The following is an 18,148-nucleotide window of genomic DNA, read 5'->3' on the forward strand; positions in this document are numbered from 1 at the left end:
ATGCAGGATGCTGACTGCACTAACGCGAAGCGTTGCGTTGTGCATTATAACTACGCATCCAGTGCGAACTGCGAATCAGCCAAATACTGTAAGTTGAAATCAATGCTTTCATCAATATTTACATATTCGATTTCATCATTTCTCGTTTCAGTCCCTTCAGAGGATCTTGAAAGAAGGCAGCAGAGCAGGCAACAAAACAAAACATAAGAAGCCCACACAAACATCTTACGTTTTGTTTTGTTACCTGCTCTGCTGCCTTCTTCCAAGATGTGCGACCAACTAGTTCAACGTTCAACTCTATTATTGTTCCTTCAGGGGTGATACTGCTGATGTTGTTCAAGTGTATTAAAGCAATATGGGCTGTTAGCCGTAAACTATAAAGCAAATGTTCTTTAAGTAGCGCACGTGAGCTCTGTTAAGGAGTCGCGACATTTATTCCTTACAAAGACAAGCATACAAACAAAACGACTCTCGCCATTTCATAGATCATTTTAGGGTGTAACTTTGGAGGGCTAGTGGAATAAATTCCCAGGATTAGAGTGCGTTTACAGTTATGTCACGCTGGCGTTTTCTGAAGAACATGACTCGTTTCAAGCTTTGTTCTCTATAAAGAGATGTATACAAAACAAGCGTGAGGACAACTTGCCGAAGGGCGGGTTTCAATAGAGTTTAAGTTTCCGACAGTTTCCCGACAAAGGTGAACTGTAACACCACTTTAGTCGTTACTTCAGTACTTTGTCGGAAGTCAGTGCAACTTCTGTTCTCCATTAATGAAATTCTGAAGGCTAACCCACCTCAATATTCTTGTTCCGCTACAATCATGTATTAAGTGCCGAAAACAAAATGATTCATATATGCAGTATTTATGAAATGTATACCTGTTTATTGTCTCCAATTAGAGAACAAGAACAGAAAAAGTAAGCAACTTGAGAAGGCTGCAAATAAGGGCGATACATCTGGCACCAGAAATAAATGAGGTACTAACATCGTCCAGTAGTTCTGTTGGATTATATATAAATGAGGCTCAACCTGACGCTGCCCTTTAAGGTATTTTGATGCTTGACGTAATGGCTTGAAGACAGACATTGTAATCTGACGGTTTTCTATGTCTACCTCCAAAACGTATTCCAGTTCTACCTGCGCCATTCAGAAATGTATTTTCGAGGAGAACGTCAGAAGCATATTTTACGAATTAGCTGTTTCTACTCTATAGAAAAAGGCAGCTGACTAGTGGCTTGCCGAGTCGGATTGTCATGCACTTTCACTTTCACGCACTGATGTTGCTCTTTGTTCTTTCAGGCATCAGTGTATCACAGACGTCGTGCTCCGTAAGTAGTCGTCCTTGATATACAGGGGCGAAGCCCAACTATTCGCGCCGCAACTAAGCGACGACAGTGATGCATGATGTAGCCCAGAAAGTTAGTTAAGCCTTGCAGTTAAACTACTTTGCATGCCTTTTTGTTTAAAAAGCTACTATTGTTTACTTTTTAAACTCTGGCTTACCACTATTTGTTACGCTTTTCATTAAAACCAGGCTGATCCCCACCCTCTCCCTTTAAAAACTATCGGAAACTCAAGAGAAATACGACTGCATGAAATGCTACAATCCACACAGCTTTTATTCTGCTGTTTTAATTTCTATTCGGCAGTGACGCGTGGTCTGTGGAATTTTTTTAGACGCTGGAGTCCTATTCCACGAAGCCAAACCTGCTATGCGGCTGGAATGCGTCTGCTGAAGCACGCCTCTAAATTCATAACGTACATCATGGATTCGCGCACAACAGAACACGGCCGAGCGCTGTGATATGATTAAGAACAAAAATGTAAGCTTCGTCCTTCAGCTCAAGAAGCTGATGTTCAGAAAGTCAAGGTCTTATTAGCAAGCAAAATACACGGCGGGGTGGACAAATATATTAGGAACGTACTCGTGGGCATGTGCAAGGCATTTTATTTTACCTCGTTATGCAAACTTCCAAGTACAATATATCAACATCTAAAAAAATTCATTTGTAAACATACCATTCTCCAATTGAAGAATCCGCAAAGTGATGGGTGGCGGTAGGAATGGTAAAACAATGCATTTATTTTCTGTTGGACGCTTAATTTGAGTCCTGAATAAAGTGCATTACTACTACTACTAGCGAGCAAGCACAACTTCACGATGTCTGACCGGCTCACCGGTACGGTGCGTCGCTTGTCCTTCAAGTGACCTTGTCAGCTTGTCATAGCAATAGCATAGCAACACTCAAACAAAAAAGAACTCTATTTGGAAGTGAGCACTGAGCGATATAGCTATCGCCGCAGCCGATTACATCGAATGTATTACTTCCACTCCTTTCTCTATTGTACGTCGCCGTCTTCGTCGAATTCTGAACAAGAATCAAAGCCAGGATTTGACAAAGCGAAACACATGTTTTTGCGCGTCTATTCTGTTTAACATTTCTTCCCCGATTTATAATGTTGCACCCACCTGGTGTGTGATGTATGAATGAAGGTATGGATACCACTTATTTCATGTACACGTGTACTGACGGTCCTTAAATTACGCCGAAATTTTCTTATACGGCCATATTTAGCATTGTATTTCCACCAGAACACTACCGCCACATCAGTGGCGAAATCCGAGAAACAGTAGTAATAGAATACCACGCTGTCAGTGAGCTCCCGTGGTATGTACGCAGATGTACACACTTGGAAGCATGGCATAATAATATACCATTCCATATACTATATGGCATACACAGTCAGTTAATATACCATGCCTCCAAGTATGGGTACATATTCGAAGTGATTCATAATGCCTCATAGCGCTGTGAATTATTTTCGGCGGGCGCACTGTCATATTCTGCCTATGTAATAATAAAAATAAAGTTGAAATAATAATAGTTCAGGTAAAATAAAGAGAATAACGAGACTTGTGTGCTATCAGCGTCGTCGTTTTAAGCGACGTACTCATCTTCCTGAACGTGCACTTCAGCCAACAATCGATCGGCAAGAATTCATCGGGCGTGCCTTTACTATTTCACGGGCATGGCAAGTTCATATCATCTTCAGAGATACCCGCCGCGGTGGATCAGTGGCTATAGGTCGTTCGACTGCTGAACCCGAGAACGCGGGATGGACTTTTTGATGGAGGCGAAAAGAAAGGCGCACGTGTGCTTTGTGACGCAGTGCACTTTATATGGGCCCCATGTGGTAGAAATTTCCGGAGCCATCCAGTACAACGTTTTTCATAGCTTTAGTCGCTTTTGGTCGTTAAACCTCATAGACCATAAACCCGAACCATCCGCATACGTATTCATATCCTTCATTTATAGCCTCAACGTCGTTCCACTCACTCCACGCTCTGAAAATATTTGAAAAAAAAAAAACTGTTTAGCGTCGTCAGCCCCACATCATGTTCTGCAGCCGTTGACCTTCTTTATGTCCGAGTGCTGTGGCACGTTTCATTTAATGCCTGTTTGACATGGCATCTGGCTCCCTTGTGCATATGAGTGTCGAGAATAGAAGTGGGCTGTTCTCTGTACTTATATAGCGTTTGACAGAAATCATAAAAGCTTGGCTGCAGGACACGTTGTTTCTAGGACACATATCTGCATGACGTTTTGATCTTCCTTTAGTCGCGCATGCCATCTAAACAAATCTCAACAACAGTTAAACGAGAAGCAGGCGCTTTACTTTGGGAAATTCTAAAGCGTACACTGCAATAGCTGAGTGAATATTTTTCTGCGCGTTTTGAACAGTGCAAAGCTGGATACACGTGCCGACTGAAGGACTGTCCAGCCTCGCCATATGAATGTAAGTGCTGTAGTGCAGCATGCGTTTTAATATTTAAAGTTACTAACGAATATTAATTTTGTGTTAGAAAGCCAAAATCCACATATGTGGCGTTCGATTCCCTCAATTGTTTTCACAATACGTTCTGCATTAATGAACACCACATGAGAGCGCACTACATATTATCAAACATTAACGGAAAGAGCGGCAATATTCTGCTCGGAGGCCGTTGATTGTATCGTTCCTTGATACAAGCAACTCACGGCGTGGTTTTCCGGACGATTGGAAGGGTTATCTTAAGCTGTTCAAAACTGACTCTCGGTACACGCAGGGAATGCGATGGTGTCACTAAGAAATATAAATAAAAGCTATTTGTGCCCTGGACGCGGTTACAGTGTCACGACGGCCACTATTCAAAATACCCATTCGCCTAGCGACACCCAAGACATTTTCGAGTGGGACGCGGGTCTGCTGACTAGCGGGCCAACGTTATACTGCGCTGACTACACGGGAAACAGCCCAATCCGCTATATGAATTTCTTTTCGCCGATATAGTACGTTGCTTTGTTCAGGATGATGAATGTTTTGTCCCGCATTTGAATATTTCTTAGCGATGACAGGCTTAACCTGTGGTCAGTGGAGAAGTGCATGTAACTATTGCACGGAATTCCGTTGTGCTCCTCTGTTAGCCTCGCCAGGTCGTGATATCTGAATACTTTGGAGAAGCAGTGCATAACAGTCATCAACTGTAAGCAACCCACCTGGAATACACTTTGGTAACAGCTGTTTTTGTCTTGAGATCGTTAAGGCAGTATTCCAATATTTCCATGCCTTCTAAATCTCCTATTCTGAGCTCTAAAACTGAAAGCATGTTGGTACAGAAATCGCAGAACGGTTTAACAAAGGCCTGCTATGAATTACGCAGGAAATATTACGCAACACTGTTTTGTTCTAAACAGCATGTTGAATATATGTTTCTGAATCAATTTATGGTATTTTCGCAGGCGTGATTATTGAGAACCAGGATACCAGATGTGAAGGATCCCAGGTACGTTCCTTTCTTTGTTCTCGGAAGTCCATTCACTACAATTACAGCCATGTAGGCGCGAGTCTTCGCCGGACACTTTGAAAAATGTTGCATCAAGCAGAACGACAAATTTGGGATACGGATTGACGTCGATATTTACCTAACATTGTACATCTTTTGGGACGTAAAACAACGGTTTTCGCAACACCCTGGGAGTCAGCTGCTATTTACAAACACGGTAACATCGACTGCCCGTGTAAACAAATGTGAGATTATAGAGTAACATCAAAAGTAGATCACGTCATTGAAATACCGCAAATTTAAGCAGTTTCCCTAACAGAAATTCCTCGAACAAATGGACAGTTTTATAAAGCAGGGGGAAAGGGCACATATAATGTTAGATTTCACTTATGTGCCCAAATGACGCAAATAAAAGGCATGGTAAGGGCGGTTAGGTTTTGGCAAAACCTATGCCACTGGTGCTGTCTGTCTATTGAATGTCTTTGCTAGCCACTCCAAAACTTCAAAGTTATCGGGATGGAGTATCCTGGTGAAAATGCGTTTTTGCAATCACCACTTCAGCAAATTCCATTTCTGCATATTTCTTATTGCTGAAAAAGGTGAATAAATGCAATCTGTAGAAATTCGCAATATAACTATGGCATTGATAAGTGATGTGAATGAAGATATCCGGGTGTGATTTAGAAGGCGATAGTGTAACTTCAAAGCCGAAGGATCTCTTAGCATGACAGGGGGTGTGGCGGATTGGAGGACACTGCACCCCCCCCCCCCCTCCCCCGAAACGCGCAAACTTATAACAAAATTTATTTTCACAGTGCGTGTTATTGTAAGCTGCCCATTTTCCCCGCTGCAGTGGCTTGGTAGATGCTGGACCCGAAAACGTAGTCTCGGTCTCGGCCGCATTCGGCACTTTTCGATGGAGACGTAAAGTAAGGAGCCCGTGCACTGTATAATGTCATTGCACGTCCAAGGAAGTGGCCGAAAGTAGTTGGAGCCCTCCGTGACGGGCTTTCTTATATAGTCTGAGCCACTTTGGTGTTTTAAACCCTATCAAATAAACTAAATTATAAGCTACTTGCCTAGACACAACATCAAAATGCAATGAAGATGTGAAAAAAAAAAAAAAAAGAGGCCCTAGGGTTTAGAGGTAAGAATCATAAGGTGAGCTGCTTCGGTAGAATTAAGTTCGCAAAATTCGATGGGAAGATTTGTGGTTCAAAAGCACTGAGGTGGCATAAGGTTACAAGTGTATAGGTCTAATTTATAAACAAAAAAGCCAAAGTTATGGGAGCCAAGCAAGGTGGCGAAATGCATCACCCCGTTTCATATGGGACGCTCCTATTTTACAATTACAATTACAATTGTAACATGTATGTATACATACATACATACATGAACTTTATTGCAAGAAATATACATGCAAAAAATATCGGGTGCCCGCAGAAGCGCAAGCGCTTGTGGGCGGGCAACGGCAGTCACAGCGGTATGCATTCAATATAAAAACGCTGATAGTACACAGTCAGTCAAAAAAGAAAAACAAACAAAAACTGGTACAATGCATATATAGTTTTCTCAGTACAATCAATAGCTAAAAGACACTGAAACCTGTAGTCAATAAACGTAATGAAATCGGCAAAAAAAGAAAAAAAAAACGAACATAAATTACAAAGAAGCTTGATAGCTTTCTTCGCGACCTGCAATCCACGCTTTCAGTGCAGATTTAGTAGCCTTCATAGAATCGCAACCCAACACATGTGCTGGTAGTTTGTTGAAATAGTAAGGAATATAAAACTGTCGTGTTTTTTTGCCATAATTGGTATAAACCCTTGGTACCTTGTAACGTGCTATGTGCCTAAGGGACTCTGGTTTTTTATCTGGTTGTTTGAACTGGTTTGAAAAGTAATTTCTTAGAATTACCACTTGCACGTACAAGTCATGCAGGGGACTAACACCTGCTTCAGCCATCCTGGTGTTGTAGTCAGCCTTCTCATAAGCAGTTCCATACAGCAAATTAGTGGAGATTCTGCACAACAACTTATCAACCTTCCTAATCTTACAGGGCGCACATGATCCATAGACAGAAATGCCGTATCTAAGCATAGATTCTCCCAAAGATTTATACACAGTCTGACGCAACTTTACAGGTGCAGTGTATTTTATACGATACAGCTGCACAGAAAGGGAACGCATTCGCTTTAATAAGTGGTCAATTTGAGACGACCAACACATATTAGAATCAAGATACAGGCCGAGATATTTAACACTGTTCGAGTAGGGCAGCAGCGAACAGTCACAATTGGCACAGTCACTACCATGCAAAAGAATCGACGCGGAAAGATCAACATTCTTGTGCGGATTTCGGAAACATATCAACGCAGTTTTCTTTTTGTTTATGTATATTTGATTTCCAGAAAACCAATCTACTATTTTTTTGACATCGTACTGAAGTAGTTTCAGTGCCTGTGGGCTTGATTCATGGGATATTACTAATGCCGTATCATCAGCATACTGAAATAACCTTGCATTTAATTTTAAGTCAACCATATCGTTTACATAAATATTAAACAAGAAGGGCCCCAAAACAGAACCTTGTGGTACGCCGTACTGAATATCAGAAAAGGTACTAAATGATTCATTAATTTTTACTACTTGTTTACGATTAGACAGATAGCTTGCAAAATATTTTTGATATGGACCACGGAATCCAACACTTTCCAATTTTTTTAACAAAACAGAGTGTTCTACGGTATCGAATGCTTTCGATAAATCCATAAATAACCCAAAAACACATAAATTCTCATCCAAATTACCATTGATAAAATCGCAGCAATCTTCGAGAAGCTCAACCGTACCAATATTACGACGAAAACCATACTGTGTAGTACTCAAACATGAATACTTTTCACAAAAAGATGTCATATATTGGTGGACAATTTTTTCCATCAGGATGCTAATGACCGGCAGTATGGCAATCGGTCTGTAGTTGGTTGGATCCGACTTTTTTCCCGACTTGTAAATTGGTCTTAAAACTGATATCTTAAGACCTGGCGGTATGTCTCCTGTATTAAAACAACCATTGAGTATATGTAAAAGTACTTCTTTAAGTATGGAGTAATTGCTCCGCAAATCACGCAACCTAATCCTATCGTATACTGGTGGTTTACTATCTGGTAGCGTCTGAATAAGGTTCCACAACTCTTCATCATCAACAGGTGGAAACGCAGCCGAATTGATTGTTTTCTTGCCTTGGTAGGGGATGGTAGAATCATTAGTTCGCGTTTTCAGCTCCCTAATGGATGATAGAAACGCGTCATTAAAAGAATTCGCAACGATCGCAGAATCCACTTCTCCGAAAGTACAACGCAAATTCTCATCCAAATTAGGTTTTTTCTGTCTACCTAATAACCCATTTAATAGATTCCAGGTTTTCCTTTTATTCTTGCTACACCTAGAAAATTCCGCAGAAAAATATTGCTTCTTTGCTAGCCTCAGTGCAGCAGTAAGTTTATTACGATGTGCCCTGTATTGCTCTTTCAAGGCTAGATTCCCGACATCTTGTTTATACGCACTCCAAAGTTTGTCTTTTTGATGAGATAATTTCAGTATATCATTCGTTATCCATTTCTTCTCAGGATTCCTTAATTCCTATCCATTCATTAAGGAAAGCTGTGCTTGAATGAAAAAAAGAAAGAAGAAGGGAGCCTTGAAGTTTTTACCCACTAAGAAAAAAAAGAAACCGCTGCCCGAGAAGCAAACTATTAAGTAATTCGCGCTTTAAGAGCATGTTCCTGTTTCTTTTGTCTTGTTACTCATTGGGCGTGGCTTTCTGTTCTAAAAAACAGCGTGGCATTTACATTGATGATGACTGAATTTCTATGCCGCAGGAGCAGCTTTGGCCGAAGAGCGTCAAATCGGGAGCGAGTTTCTTTTTAGACAGTCTGGGAGTCAAGCATTCTGCTCCAAAACTAAAGTAGCTCAGCACTATGCCAGGGGAAAGTCTGCCCTAAATGGATTACCGTTGAGAACAGAACCCGACGGCACTAAGAATCGAACCGCTGACCCGCACGCACTGTGGTGGCTGAGACCACAGCTACAGCGAGAACCATGAAACTCACAGTGGAGAATTTCAGTTAACATGTGCGTTTTTCCGTGTCTTATGCAGGCTCCCACGTGCCTCAGCACACAGATCTGCGGATACAAGTTAACTGGTCGGGTTTGCATCAGGTGCCCCTGTTACGGGACGCACAAAGCCGTCTGTAAGTTCCTCGATAAAAGTGAAGCTGAGCTGCTCCCACTGAAATGTGTAACGTTACTCGCATGTTGATCGTCAGTGAAGAAATTACTTTTTCGTGAGCCTGAAGCTGGACACAAATTATTTACACAATACGCACCTAATTATCTAAACCTCGTTCAATAACACTGTAAGGGGGCGACAAAATGTAGCCTGTCTGCTATTGCGCTCCCTGTTAGGGTCAACGTAAACTTCCCAATTGATGGTGTAGATTTTCATAACAAGATTTGCGGAATACTACATACAGAAAAGGAATCGTACTTTTTCTGAAAACATGCGAAGGTCTGGCAATAATAACATTTTAACTGATATTTCAAGGCCCTCTATGTTTTAATATCAAGAAATTCTAGGAGGCACCCTAAATGACTAAACTGCGATGAGGCTCAAGCCTCTATCGCGCGGTGGTCTGAAGCCCTCCACTGCGGCACCTCTTTTTCTCTTTTTTGTTTTCACTTCCACCTTCCTTCTTTTTTTTCTTACGATACGATTAAGATGTCCACGGAGAAGGTATGACGCGATAGAGTAGGCAACTAGCCAACACATAATGCCCCGCTTTAACCGAGCCGTATGTAAGCGCCTGCGTTGCTTAGGGATAACGTGAATACAAGGGTCTAGACAGGCTGATTCTGATATCACCCTCTCATATGAAAGGAGAGGCCCGAGTTGGAAGCTTCTGCCATACGTAATGTCAAGAAACCCTTCGTCGAGTCAGTGCTCGGCCATGTCACCTGCCAGCTATCTCCTCCCATATAATGAAAGCGTTACGGACGGACGGACTTGATCCGCCTCTTGGTACGGTACCTACCTTTTTGTACGGTAATTGAAATTCTTCTTCGATGCCTAATTACGTCAAAGAATTATGATTGGAGGAGGAAATATGCCTCTGTTCACAAGAGAGCAGCGTTGAGTACACTTAGTGGCGATAATCTAGCCATGACGTGAAGGGAATACGACGCCGCTACAAGAGTGTGCGCTAAAGCACAATCTGTTTCCTTTTTACTCCTTTATATTAGTGTAATTTGAGTTTATAGTGCAGGCTTTCGACATGCGATTTGTATGTGCCAATGCATGTCCATTGTTTTAGGTAAAGGCTAATGAGTAACCACACCTTATATATACCGATACATATTTCTCGTTATAATTCTGCGCATTTTATCCTTCTCAGCCACGGATTCATAGCACGAAAGGGGGTTTGTTCAGGCTGCTCGACTGCTACACAACATACGGCGACAACAGAAACTCTGGTGCAAAACAGCATATCAGATTAATTTTGTTCGTGATCTTTCCGCGATGGCCGTGATCGCGTGTTGAACACTGCCGAAGTATGCTGTCGTACGACATGATTCATGCTGCTTAAAGGCAGGCTTGCTAGCAGCAAGAAAGCGAGATGGCTCCTCACTTTCTCTAATGAGTGCTTTTGTGTGCAGATGGATTTTATCGCACTACGGATATTTGTGTCCCTTGATGTAGGTGCTGCCATGTGCGGCTAAGATGTTGAATGGTGCGGGTTGAAGATGCGCTGCATCCTGTTTAAGCTGCTATTTCTCCAGTTGTTGTTTTTTTCTCCGGCACTGGTAAAAAACGTCTCTAGTTTAGACCTTAAGTGCGGTAGTAAGTGCTTATGTAAAGCACTGATTTTTGTCTAGCGCTCCTAACGTCACCGGCGCTACCTCCTATAGAGAACAACTTTGTTAACTGCGTGGATACGTCATTTTGTGAGGTACGCTGTCTTTTTCAAAGCACATCGTATTTGTATTTTACGAGCTGCATTTTTGTTTTGAAAGTTATTTAATGTAGGAGATCTCATATGTACGGGCCAATATTTTCGTTAAATATCCAATTCAGAAAGTGACAAATTTTTTGCCTTCATTACTAGACCATAAAGCACCCCAATGGTACTTGGTATGACCCATTGTCAACAGCAATGTAAAATAAATTGTCGCTTAGGAAGCGCTAAAAGCGGGCATAATTTTTTCGGGGGGGGGGGGGGGGCGATGAGGTGGGGGGGGGGGGGGGGGCGAGAGTGGGCAGCTTAATCTTCTCTGATGGCAAACATGTTATTTAGTCTCCAGCATCACATGATGAGAGGGGATGCTTCACCCTGGTAGCTCACATATATATATGTGTGTGATACATTATTAATGAAGAACAAAATAATTTTATCAAGCCGAATCCGAAATGACCACCTAAAGCTTTAATGGCGACAGGAACCCGGCAGCGGCCAGAACCTTAACCGGACGCAATGCAATCGTTAACGTCGCCTTTCAACTACATCGTTTCCTGTTGAGTGCTACAATGGAAACAAGCATTACATTAACCACAAGTCTCAAGACGCGCAAAACAGTTACAGATGCACCTTTTTGCAGCCTTTTTTTGGCCAAACTATTTCTGTCTAACTCATTTATTCTCTGTTTTTGTTCACTCTGTGCAACACAGGTGTCACCCGAAAATCGACAACCCCCTGCGGCGCCAATAGCATAGTTACTGTCGACCAGAACGGCGGCTACACATGTAACGGATGCGCCTCAGCCGTTTCCGTCCTCACTGGCTAAACGAATAATTTTGCCAGCTTCTTTGAACTACGCTTTTGGTGAATATCTTCGCAACACTTATCCAACACTGCTACTGTTATTTGTGAGAGAAGCTAGAAAATTAAATTAAGTGCAGCGCTGAAGGGTAATTTTGTAATTTTGTTTCTGAAAACTCTTCACAGTTTAATAAAATGGCACATTTAAGGATTCAGGCAGTGAAAACATACTGGCTGCATGGACAATTGCGCTGTTCATTATTTCAAATATGTGTTCTTGAATTTTTAATGCTGAAATAAAAATTATTTGCAAGCGCATTCATTGTGGAGAAGTGATTTCGTTTATTTTCTGTCCACAAAACTGCGAGTTTCCGCTCAGTCGTCTGTGGTGGCGAATGCGCTCTTCTCTATCCAAATGCCGCACGAAGCGTACTCGACTTGATTCACGACCGTTAGGCTCTCAAAGACGTTATTTAGATGCAGGTAGTCAGCAATGTGACGCCAGTAGGGGTGGTTAAAAGAGAGAAGAGCGAGACGTCTCGTCGCACGGGCGAATAAAAGCTTTAAGAAGGCATTACAGCACCTGACCTGTGTTCAATGTAAACACAACATTAGAGTGATTGGTCTGTGACGTCGGGAAATGTGGGGCCTCCCTGTCGACACTTGTGGGAAGAGCAACAGTAACTACGCACTTACACCTGTATTTAAGCACGAAATCGAGGCATTTTGTCGCATTTCATGCTATTTACTATGATGTTTGCCTTCTTTACAAATGAGCCTTCTATTTCATAAACAGGTTTGTAGTGCGACCTGATGCTGGTGAGCACCTCCGGCAACGCACTCCCTCACCAGAACAGAAGTTGGCCACCCTGGTGCAGTAATTGGCTGTAACCTCTCATGATAAGCTCCATAAAACCACGGCCCTCAAAAAAGGAAAGCGTAGCAGGGAGCGGCAGAAAGTTAGGTGGGTGGATGAGGTTAAGAAGTTTGCAGGGGTCAAGTGGATGCAGCTAGCACAGAACCGGGTTAAGTGGAGAAATATGGGAGAGGCCTTCGCCCTGCAGTGGGTACAGTCAGGCTGATGATGATGACTATAAATAATATCAGCTGCACCAAGGGCACGAAGTACGTATTGTACTAAAGTCTTAAATATATATAAAGTTCGCCTTCTTTACAAATGAGCCTTCTATTTCAGACTGAAGATTGCTTCGACCTCAGCACCGAATTTCATGTTCTCGTGCTTGTTAATGGTACAAGAGGCAAAAGAGACCCCGCCAACCCTGAAAATTTATTGTTTTGTAGAAGATGTGCTCCAGGTTGGCGTTGGCGTCAGTGCCGCCATCCACAGAAATCATTTAGCAAAATGTCCTTGCTACATCACAGCCTATGCTTAATGGCCAGTTCACTCGTTTCTTAGCTGTTGGACCATTAATACGTTGGTAAATACGTCCAACAGTTCACAACTATGAAGGAACTACGCCTTGTCGTTGGCTTGGATGAGCCAAGGAACCATTGACCCCTGAAGCATCACCCACGCACGATGTATCCTTGAGGATGTCTTCATATAAGAAATGGGCCTCGTCTGCATGACGAAAAACATAATTCACGCATGAGCAGTAGCGCTCACTCGTATGCTCTATTTACGTGTGCGCCATACATAAAATTGACAGTGTTCCAAACCAGCTCTCTATTGAACTCTTTTTGTATTGCAGGCAAAAATACAGTCTTGTGAGTCTGTAAGTATTCCAATAAATACGCACGGTATAAATGTAACCAGAACATAATGCAACAAAGACAAAAACGTCCGGCTGTGTCTTGTTATCTCGACCGAAACTCGTCATCTAGCCATAATGCAAACGATTTCTCTTTAATCTCTACCTAGCGGTATTTACGGCAGCAACGAAAACCGAACGGGTTTTACGTCTAAACTACACCACCTTTGCAGCAAGCCAAGGTAAGCACTCAAAATCACAGCCGGCATAAGGAATTCCTCAGCATGTCGAACTATCACAGCTGAACTGTGCCTTCCTCTGAGATGGTGATTAAAGTGCGAGTGCTAACAAGTTCATCCACTGAAAAAAGCTCGAAAAGACGCAATTCATCCGCACCAGAAAATAGTGCCCAGACACGTCAAAAAAAGAAGTGTTATTTAATAACTGAAAATTCTCATTTAGCAAATTCTGTAATACCTTCGACAATTTATAATGTATTATTAGCTATTTTCTTTTCTAAATGATAACGTACGCATGTGGCTTAGGTGCAAAGAGTTACGCTGAGAGAGCGGGCACTCAAAAGCCCGTTCCTCGAGCGCCACAACCGCCGGCAGCTGCATGCATTTGATGGCGAGCGTTATATGACCAATGCCAATACAGTTTATATAGTCGATATGGCTTTCTTTATTCCTGAAATTCAGCTAGCGTTGTCTAATTAAATCGCTCTCGCGCCCTTCTTCTCCGACTTGCTTTAGAAATGGCATCTTTGGAAAAAAATTTAAAATACGGACAGTCAAAGTACACTATAGCGCAGTGGTGTCCCATCTTTCTGAGCCAGTTTCTTAAGGGCGCACCGTTTTGTCTAAATATAAATTACCAACTAGCCGTTCTACCACCTTTGCAAATGAAATTTCAATTTTTTCCTACGTTTATTTGCATTACCTTATTCATTTTATCCTTAGGAGCGACTCATCTGTCTCGATTTGATTTGTTCAGAAAACGCTATAATATTGCCGCGAAACCTTCAAAACAGTATTTGTTGTTTTTTAACAGCCGCCGGCATACAGGCTTATCACTCTGATTCCGGACCGCGTATCAGTTCCGTAATCTTTGTTTGTTACTGCTCGATGTCGCGACTCACACCTTTATCAGTTTTGTTGTAGCGCAAGACTCACCGAGATCTGTCTCGAAGGTTCCGGCCACTCGGGTGTCTTTCCACAATGTTCCAGCCCGTGCTGGTAGCTGTTTGCGACGTTATCTAGATTGTTCTGTGCAGCCTTTAAATTGAGCGTTGCCGAGTGTGACGAGCATTCTTCGTTCGACGATCGACGAGCACGTTTGTTTCTATCGCCGCCGCCGAGTTGCTTAGTTCTTTTGCGGGCGCAAGTCAGCCCAAATAAAGAGTTTCTTTGGAGCAATTATCGACCCCTTCATTTGTGTCGTCGACCTCGTCACCACTACGTGACATCTGGTGGAGGTGCTGCCTTTGATCCTTCAAGCGAACACCCAAGCCGTGTTCCTAACGCCCTGGAAGACCAGCCTACAGGTCACCGAGCCAGCCGCCGACGTCAAGGCCTACAACCTGAACACGGTCTGCTGCCTGACCCCATTCGATCTCGGAAGGCATCGACGCTGACAATGGCCCAGCCTACAGCACCGGTTGTTTTCGTCCAACCCCGTGAGCCCCCCTGCTTCCATGGACTACCGGATGAAGATGCGGGAGATTGGATGGACCTTTTCGACCGTGTGGCAGATTTCAACGGCTGGAACGACGCTGCGAAACTCAGGCAGGTCTACTTTGTTCTTCAAGCACCTGCCCGAATTTGGTTTGAAAATCACGAGACTTCTTTCAAGGATTGGGAGACATTCAAAGCACGGTTCTTGATGGCCTTTACAAGTTCTGTCCGAAAGGAAAGAGCTCAGGTCCTCCTCCAATCAAGAATTCAACTACCAAACGAGCCTGTCCTGGTCTACGTAGAGGAGATGAAACGCCTGTTTCGCCGCGCCTACCCTAACATGACCGAAGGTGAGAGAGTGAAATTCCTAATGCGAGGAGTTAAAGAGTCGCTTTTTGCGGGGCTTGTCCGGAACCCGCCGAAAACTGTGGAAGAATTTGAAAGTGAAGCATCGACCATCGAGAAGACGTTGGACACCCGGATGCGCCACTTCGAGCGGCCACTTCAACCAGACTACTCATTCCACTACCCCAGCGCATCTGCAAGCGGAGAGAACATTCGAGACACAATCCGGGAGATCGTGCGAGAGGAGCTCCACCGAATGCTGCCACCACCGCAACAACCCCAGGTGGCGACGCTCGCGGACGTCGTCCGTGAAGAAGTTCAGCAGGCGCTGGGCGTTCCTCAAGCGACGGCTGCGACTGTTCCAGCTCAAATGGCAACAGCAACGAACTACGCTGGTGCATTACGTCGCCCTGCGCCCCGACGTGATGACTTTCCGAGCCCTCGCCGCTACCGTGCTGTTCCTGAAAGCCGCCCCTTGGCCCCCGCCCGCCAAGCCTACCAACGACCCCCAAGCCCCAGGAAGTGCGACGCCTGGAGGACTGCAAACAACCGGCCATTATGCTTCCACTGCGGTGAGGCCGGCCACATTCTGCGACACTGCCCGTACCGACGAATCGGTCTCCGCGGATTTGCAGTCGACGCTCCACGACCACGCCCAGGTAAACGACCACAAGAAATTGACAACTATCTGCGTAGCGGTGAGATTGCGCCACCAAGCCGTCGGTTCAGATCTCCATCGCCGTACAGGGCCCGCTTTACGTCGCCAGGCCGTACCTATGATGAGAGTATGCGCGGAAGGTCCCCAAACCCGCGCAGGGGAAACTGAATAGAGCAACCTTTGGAGGTGAGGTTGCTCAACGGCGAAAAGACGAACATCCTCCGCCGCCGACGACCACTAACGACGACGCAGCCATTTCACCGCCGCTCCACACGACGTCATCGACGACATCACGACCATACTGCAAGCAGACAACGCCGCCCAGCGCAGTAACTACGGTATGCCCCGGCCATGACCTGAAGAAACGACGGAGCCCAGATCGGACACTAAGGCCCACGTGCAATGCGAGGACGCGAACAAGTGACCTTGAAGTTGATATCGACGGTCGCAGAGTCACTGCCCTAGTAGACACCGGAGCTGACTATTCAGTCATTAGTGGACCGTTAGCCTCTCAGCTCAGAAAAGTTACCACCGCTTGGGATGGCCCGCTGATTCGCACCGCAGGTGGCAATCTGATTACTCCATCGGGACGATGCACTGCAAGAATAACCGTAAATGGGCGTACTTACCCCACCAGCTTTGTGGTCTTGCAGCAGTGATCCCGCGACGTGATTTTAGGCATGGACTTCCTAAATGAAAATAGTGCTATCATCGACCTGCGATCCAAGCTCATCAAGCTCTCTGCAGACAAAGCCATTCCTGCTACGACAACGTCGATGCAACACATAGCTCTAAACGTCCTCGATGAAGAATTGACCGTCCCGCCCCGATAAAGCATCGCAGTCTGCGTAGGTAGCGCAAACATCGAAACCGCTGAAGGCATCGTCGAAGGAAATATCCAATTGCTCTTAGAACGAGGTGTCGGCATCGCAAGAGGCATCGCGAAATTCCGGAGAGGTCAAGCTCAGGTGCTGGTAACAAACTTCACCGAAGAATACCGGCATCTCAACAAGGGCACGACGATCGCACTTCTCGACGAATTAGCCGACTGCAAAGATGTATTCGCCCTCCACGACCAAACGCTGCAAGACGCACCGGACCAATTCCGTCAGCCCAAATTTGACATCAACCCGGCATTGACCCACAGCCGGAAAGACCAGATTCTCAGTCTTCTTCGAAGCTACGGGGAGTGCTTCTCGTCATCATCGAAGGTACGACAAACACCACTGGCCAAGCACCGCATTATAACGGACGAACACGCCCGACCTCTGCGCCAAAGCCCTTATCGTGTATCGCCGCGAGAACGGCAGGCCATTCGCGATCAAGTTGAGGAAATGCTGCGTGATGACGTAATCCAGCCCTCGAACAGCCCCTGGGCGGCACCAGTCGTTTTTGTCAAGAAGAAAGACAGTGCACTTCGCTTCTGCGTTGATTACCGCCGCTTGAATGGCATAACGAAGAAGGATGTCTACCCGCTTCCCCGCACCGACGACACTCTCGACCGACTCTGCAATACAAGGTACTTCTCATCGATGGACCTGAACAGCGGATATTGGCAAATTGAGGTCGACGACAGAGATCGTGAGAAAACCGCATTCATCACACCGGACGGCCTTTATGAGTTCAAGGTGATGCCATTTGGCCTCTGCTCCGCACCAGCCACGTTTCAACGAGTAATGAACACAGTCCTGGCAGGCTTGAAGTGGCGAATTTGTTTGGTATATTTGGACGACGTTGTTGTCTTCTCGTCAAACTTTGAAGACCACCTAAAACGACTACAGACAGTGCTTGAAGCCATAAAGTCATTGGGACTAACGCTAAAAGCAGAGAAGTGTCACTTCGCCTACGAAGAACTCCGGTTCCTAGGTCACATCGTTAGCAAGGACGGTATTCGCCCAGACCCGGAGAAAACAGCTGCAATCGCACAATTCCCACCGCCTGCCGACAAGAAAGCTGTGCGCCGATTCCTTGGGCTGTGCGCTTATTATCGACGATTTGTCAGAAAATTTTCTCGGATCGCCGAACCGTTGACGCAGCTTACAAAGGCTGACGTACCTTTTAAATGGGAAGCGCCGCAAGGAGAAGCCTTCGACGAACTTAAGCGCCGCCTGCAA

The 18,148-nt window shown here is 44.6% G+C and overlaps 1 protein-coding gene across 1 annotated transcript; it reads left to right on the top strand.

The window, feature by feature from the left end:
* On the top strand, positions 1-11,668 carry LOC146175707 (uncharacterized). Its single transcript, XM_084581191.1, has 6 exons — positions 1-88; positions 1,300-1,328; positions 3,744-3,798; positions 4,782-4,825; positions 8,988-9,081; positions 11,553-11,668. The coding sequence occupies exons 1-6, from the start codon at positions 1-3 to the stop codon at positions 11,666-11,668; spliced, it is 426 nt and encodes a 141-aa protein (XP_084437317.1).
* Positions 11,669-18,148: the final 6,480 nt, after the last annotated feature.

This window comes from Amblyomma maculatum, chromosome 10 (assembly GCF_055883805.1).
Source record: "Amblyomma maculatum isolate TAMU_Amacu chromosome 10, ASM5588380v1, whole genome shotgun sequence".
Classification (NCBI taxonomy): domain Eukaryota; kingdom Metazoa; phylum Arthropoda; class Arachnida; order Ixodida; family Ixodidae; genus Amblyomma; species Amblyomma maculatum.

Excerpts from the sequence above, each read along its gene's own strand:
- LOC146175707 (XM_084581191.1), top strand. The coding sequence starts at position 1 with ATGCAGGATGCTGACTGCACTAACGCGAAGCGTTGCGTTGTGCATTAT. Across the intron at positions 3,799-4,781 it reads TCCAGCCTCGCCATATGAAT|GCGTGATTATTGAGAACCAG; the intron begins GTAAGTGCTGTA and ends GTATTTTCGCAG. Across the intron at positions 4,826-8,987 it reads CCAGATGTGAAGGATCCCAG|GCTCCCACGTGCCTCAGCAC; the intron begins GTACGTTCCTTT and ends TGTCTTATGCAG.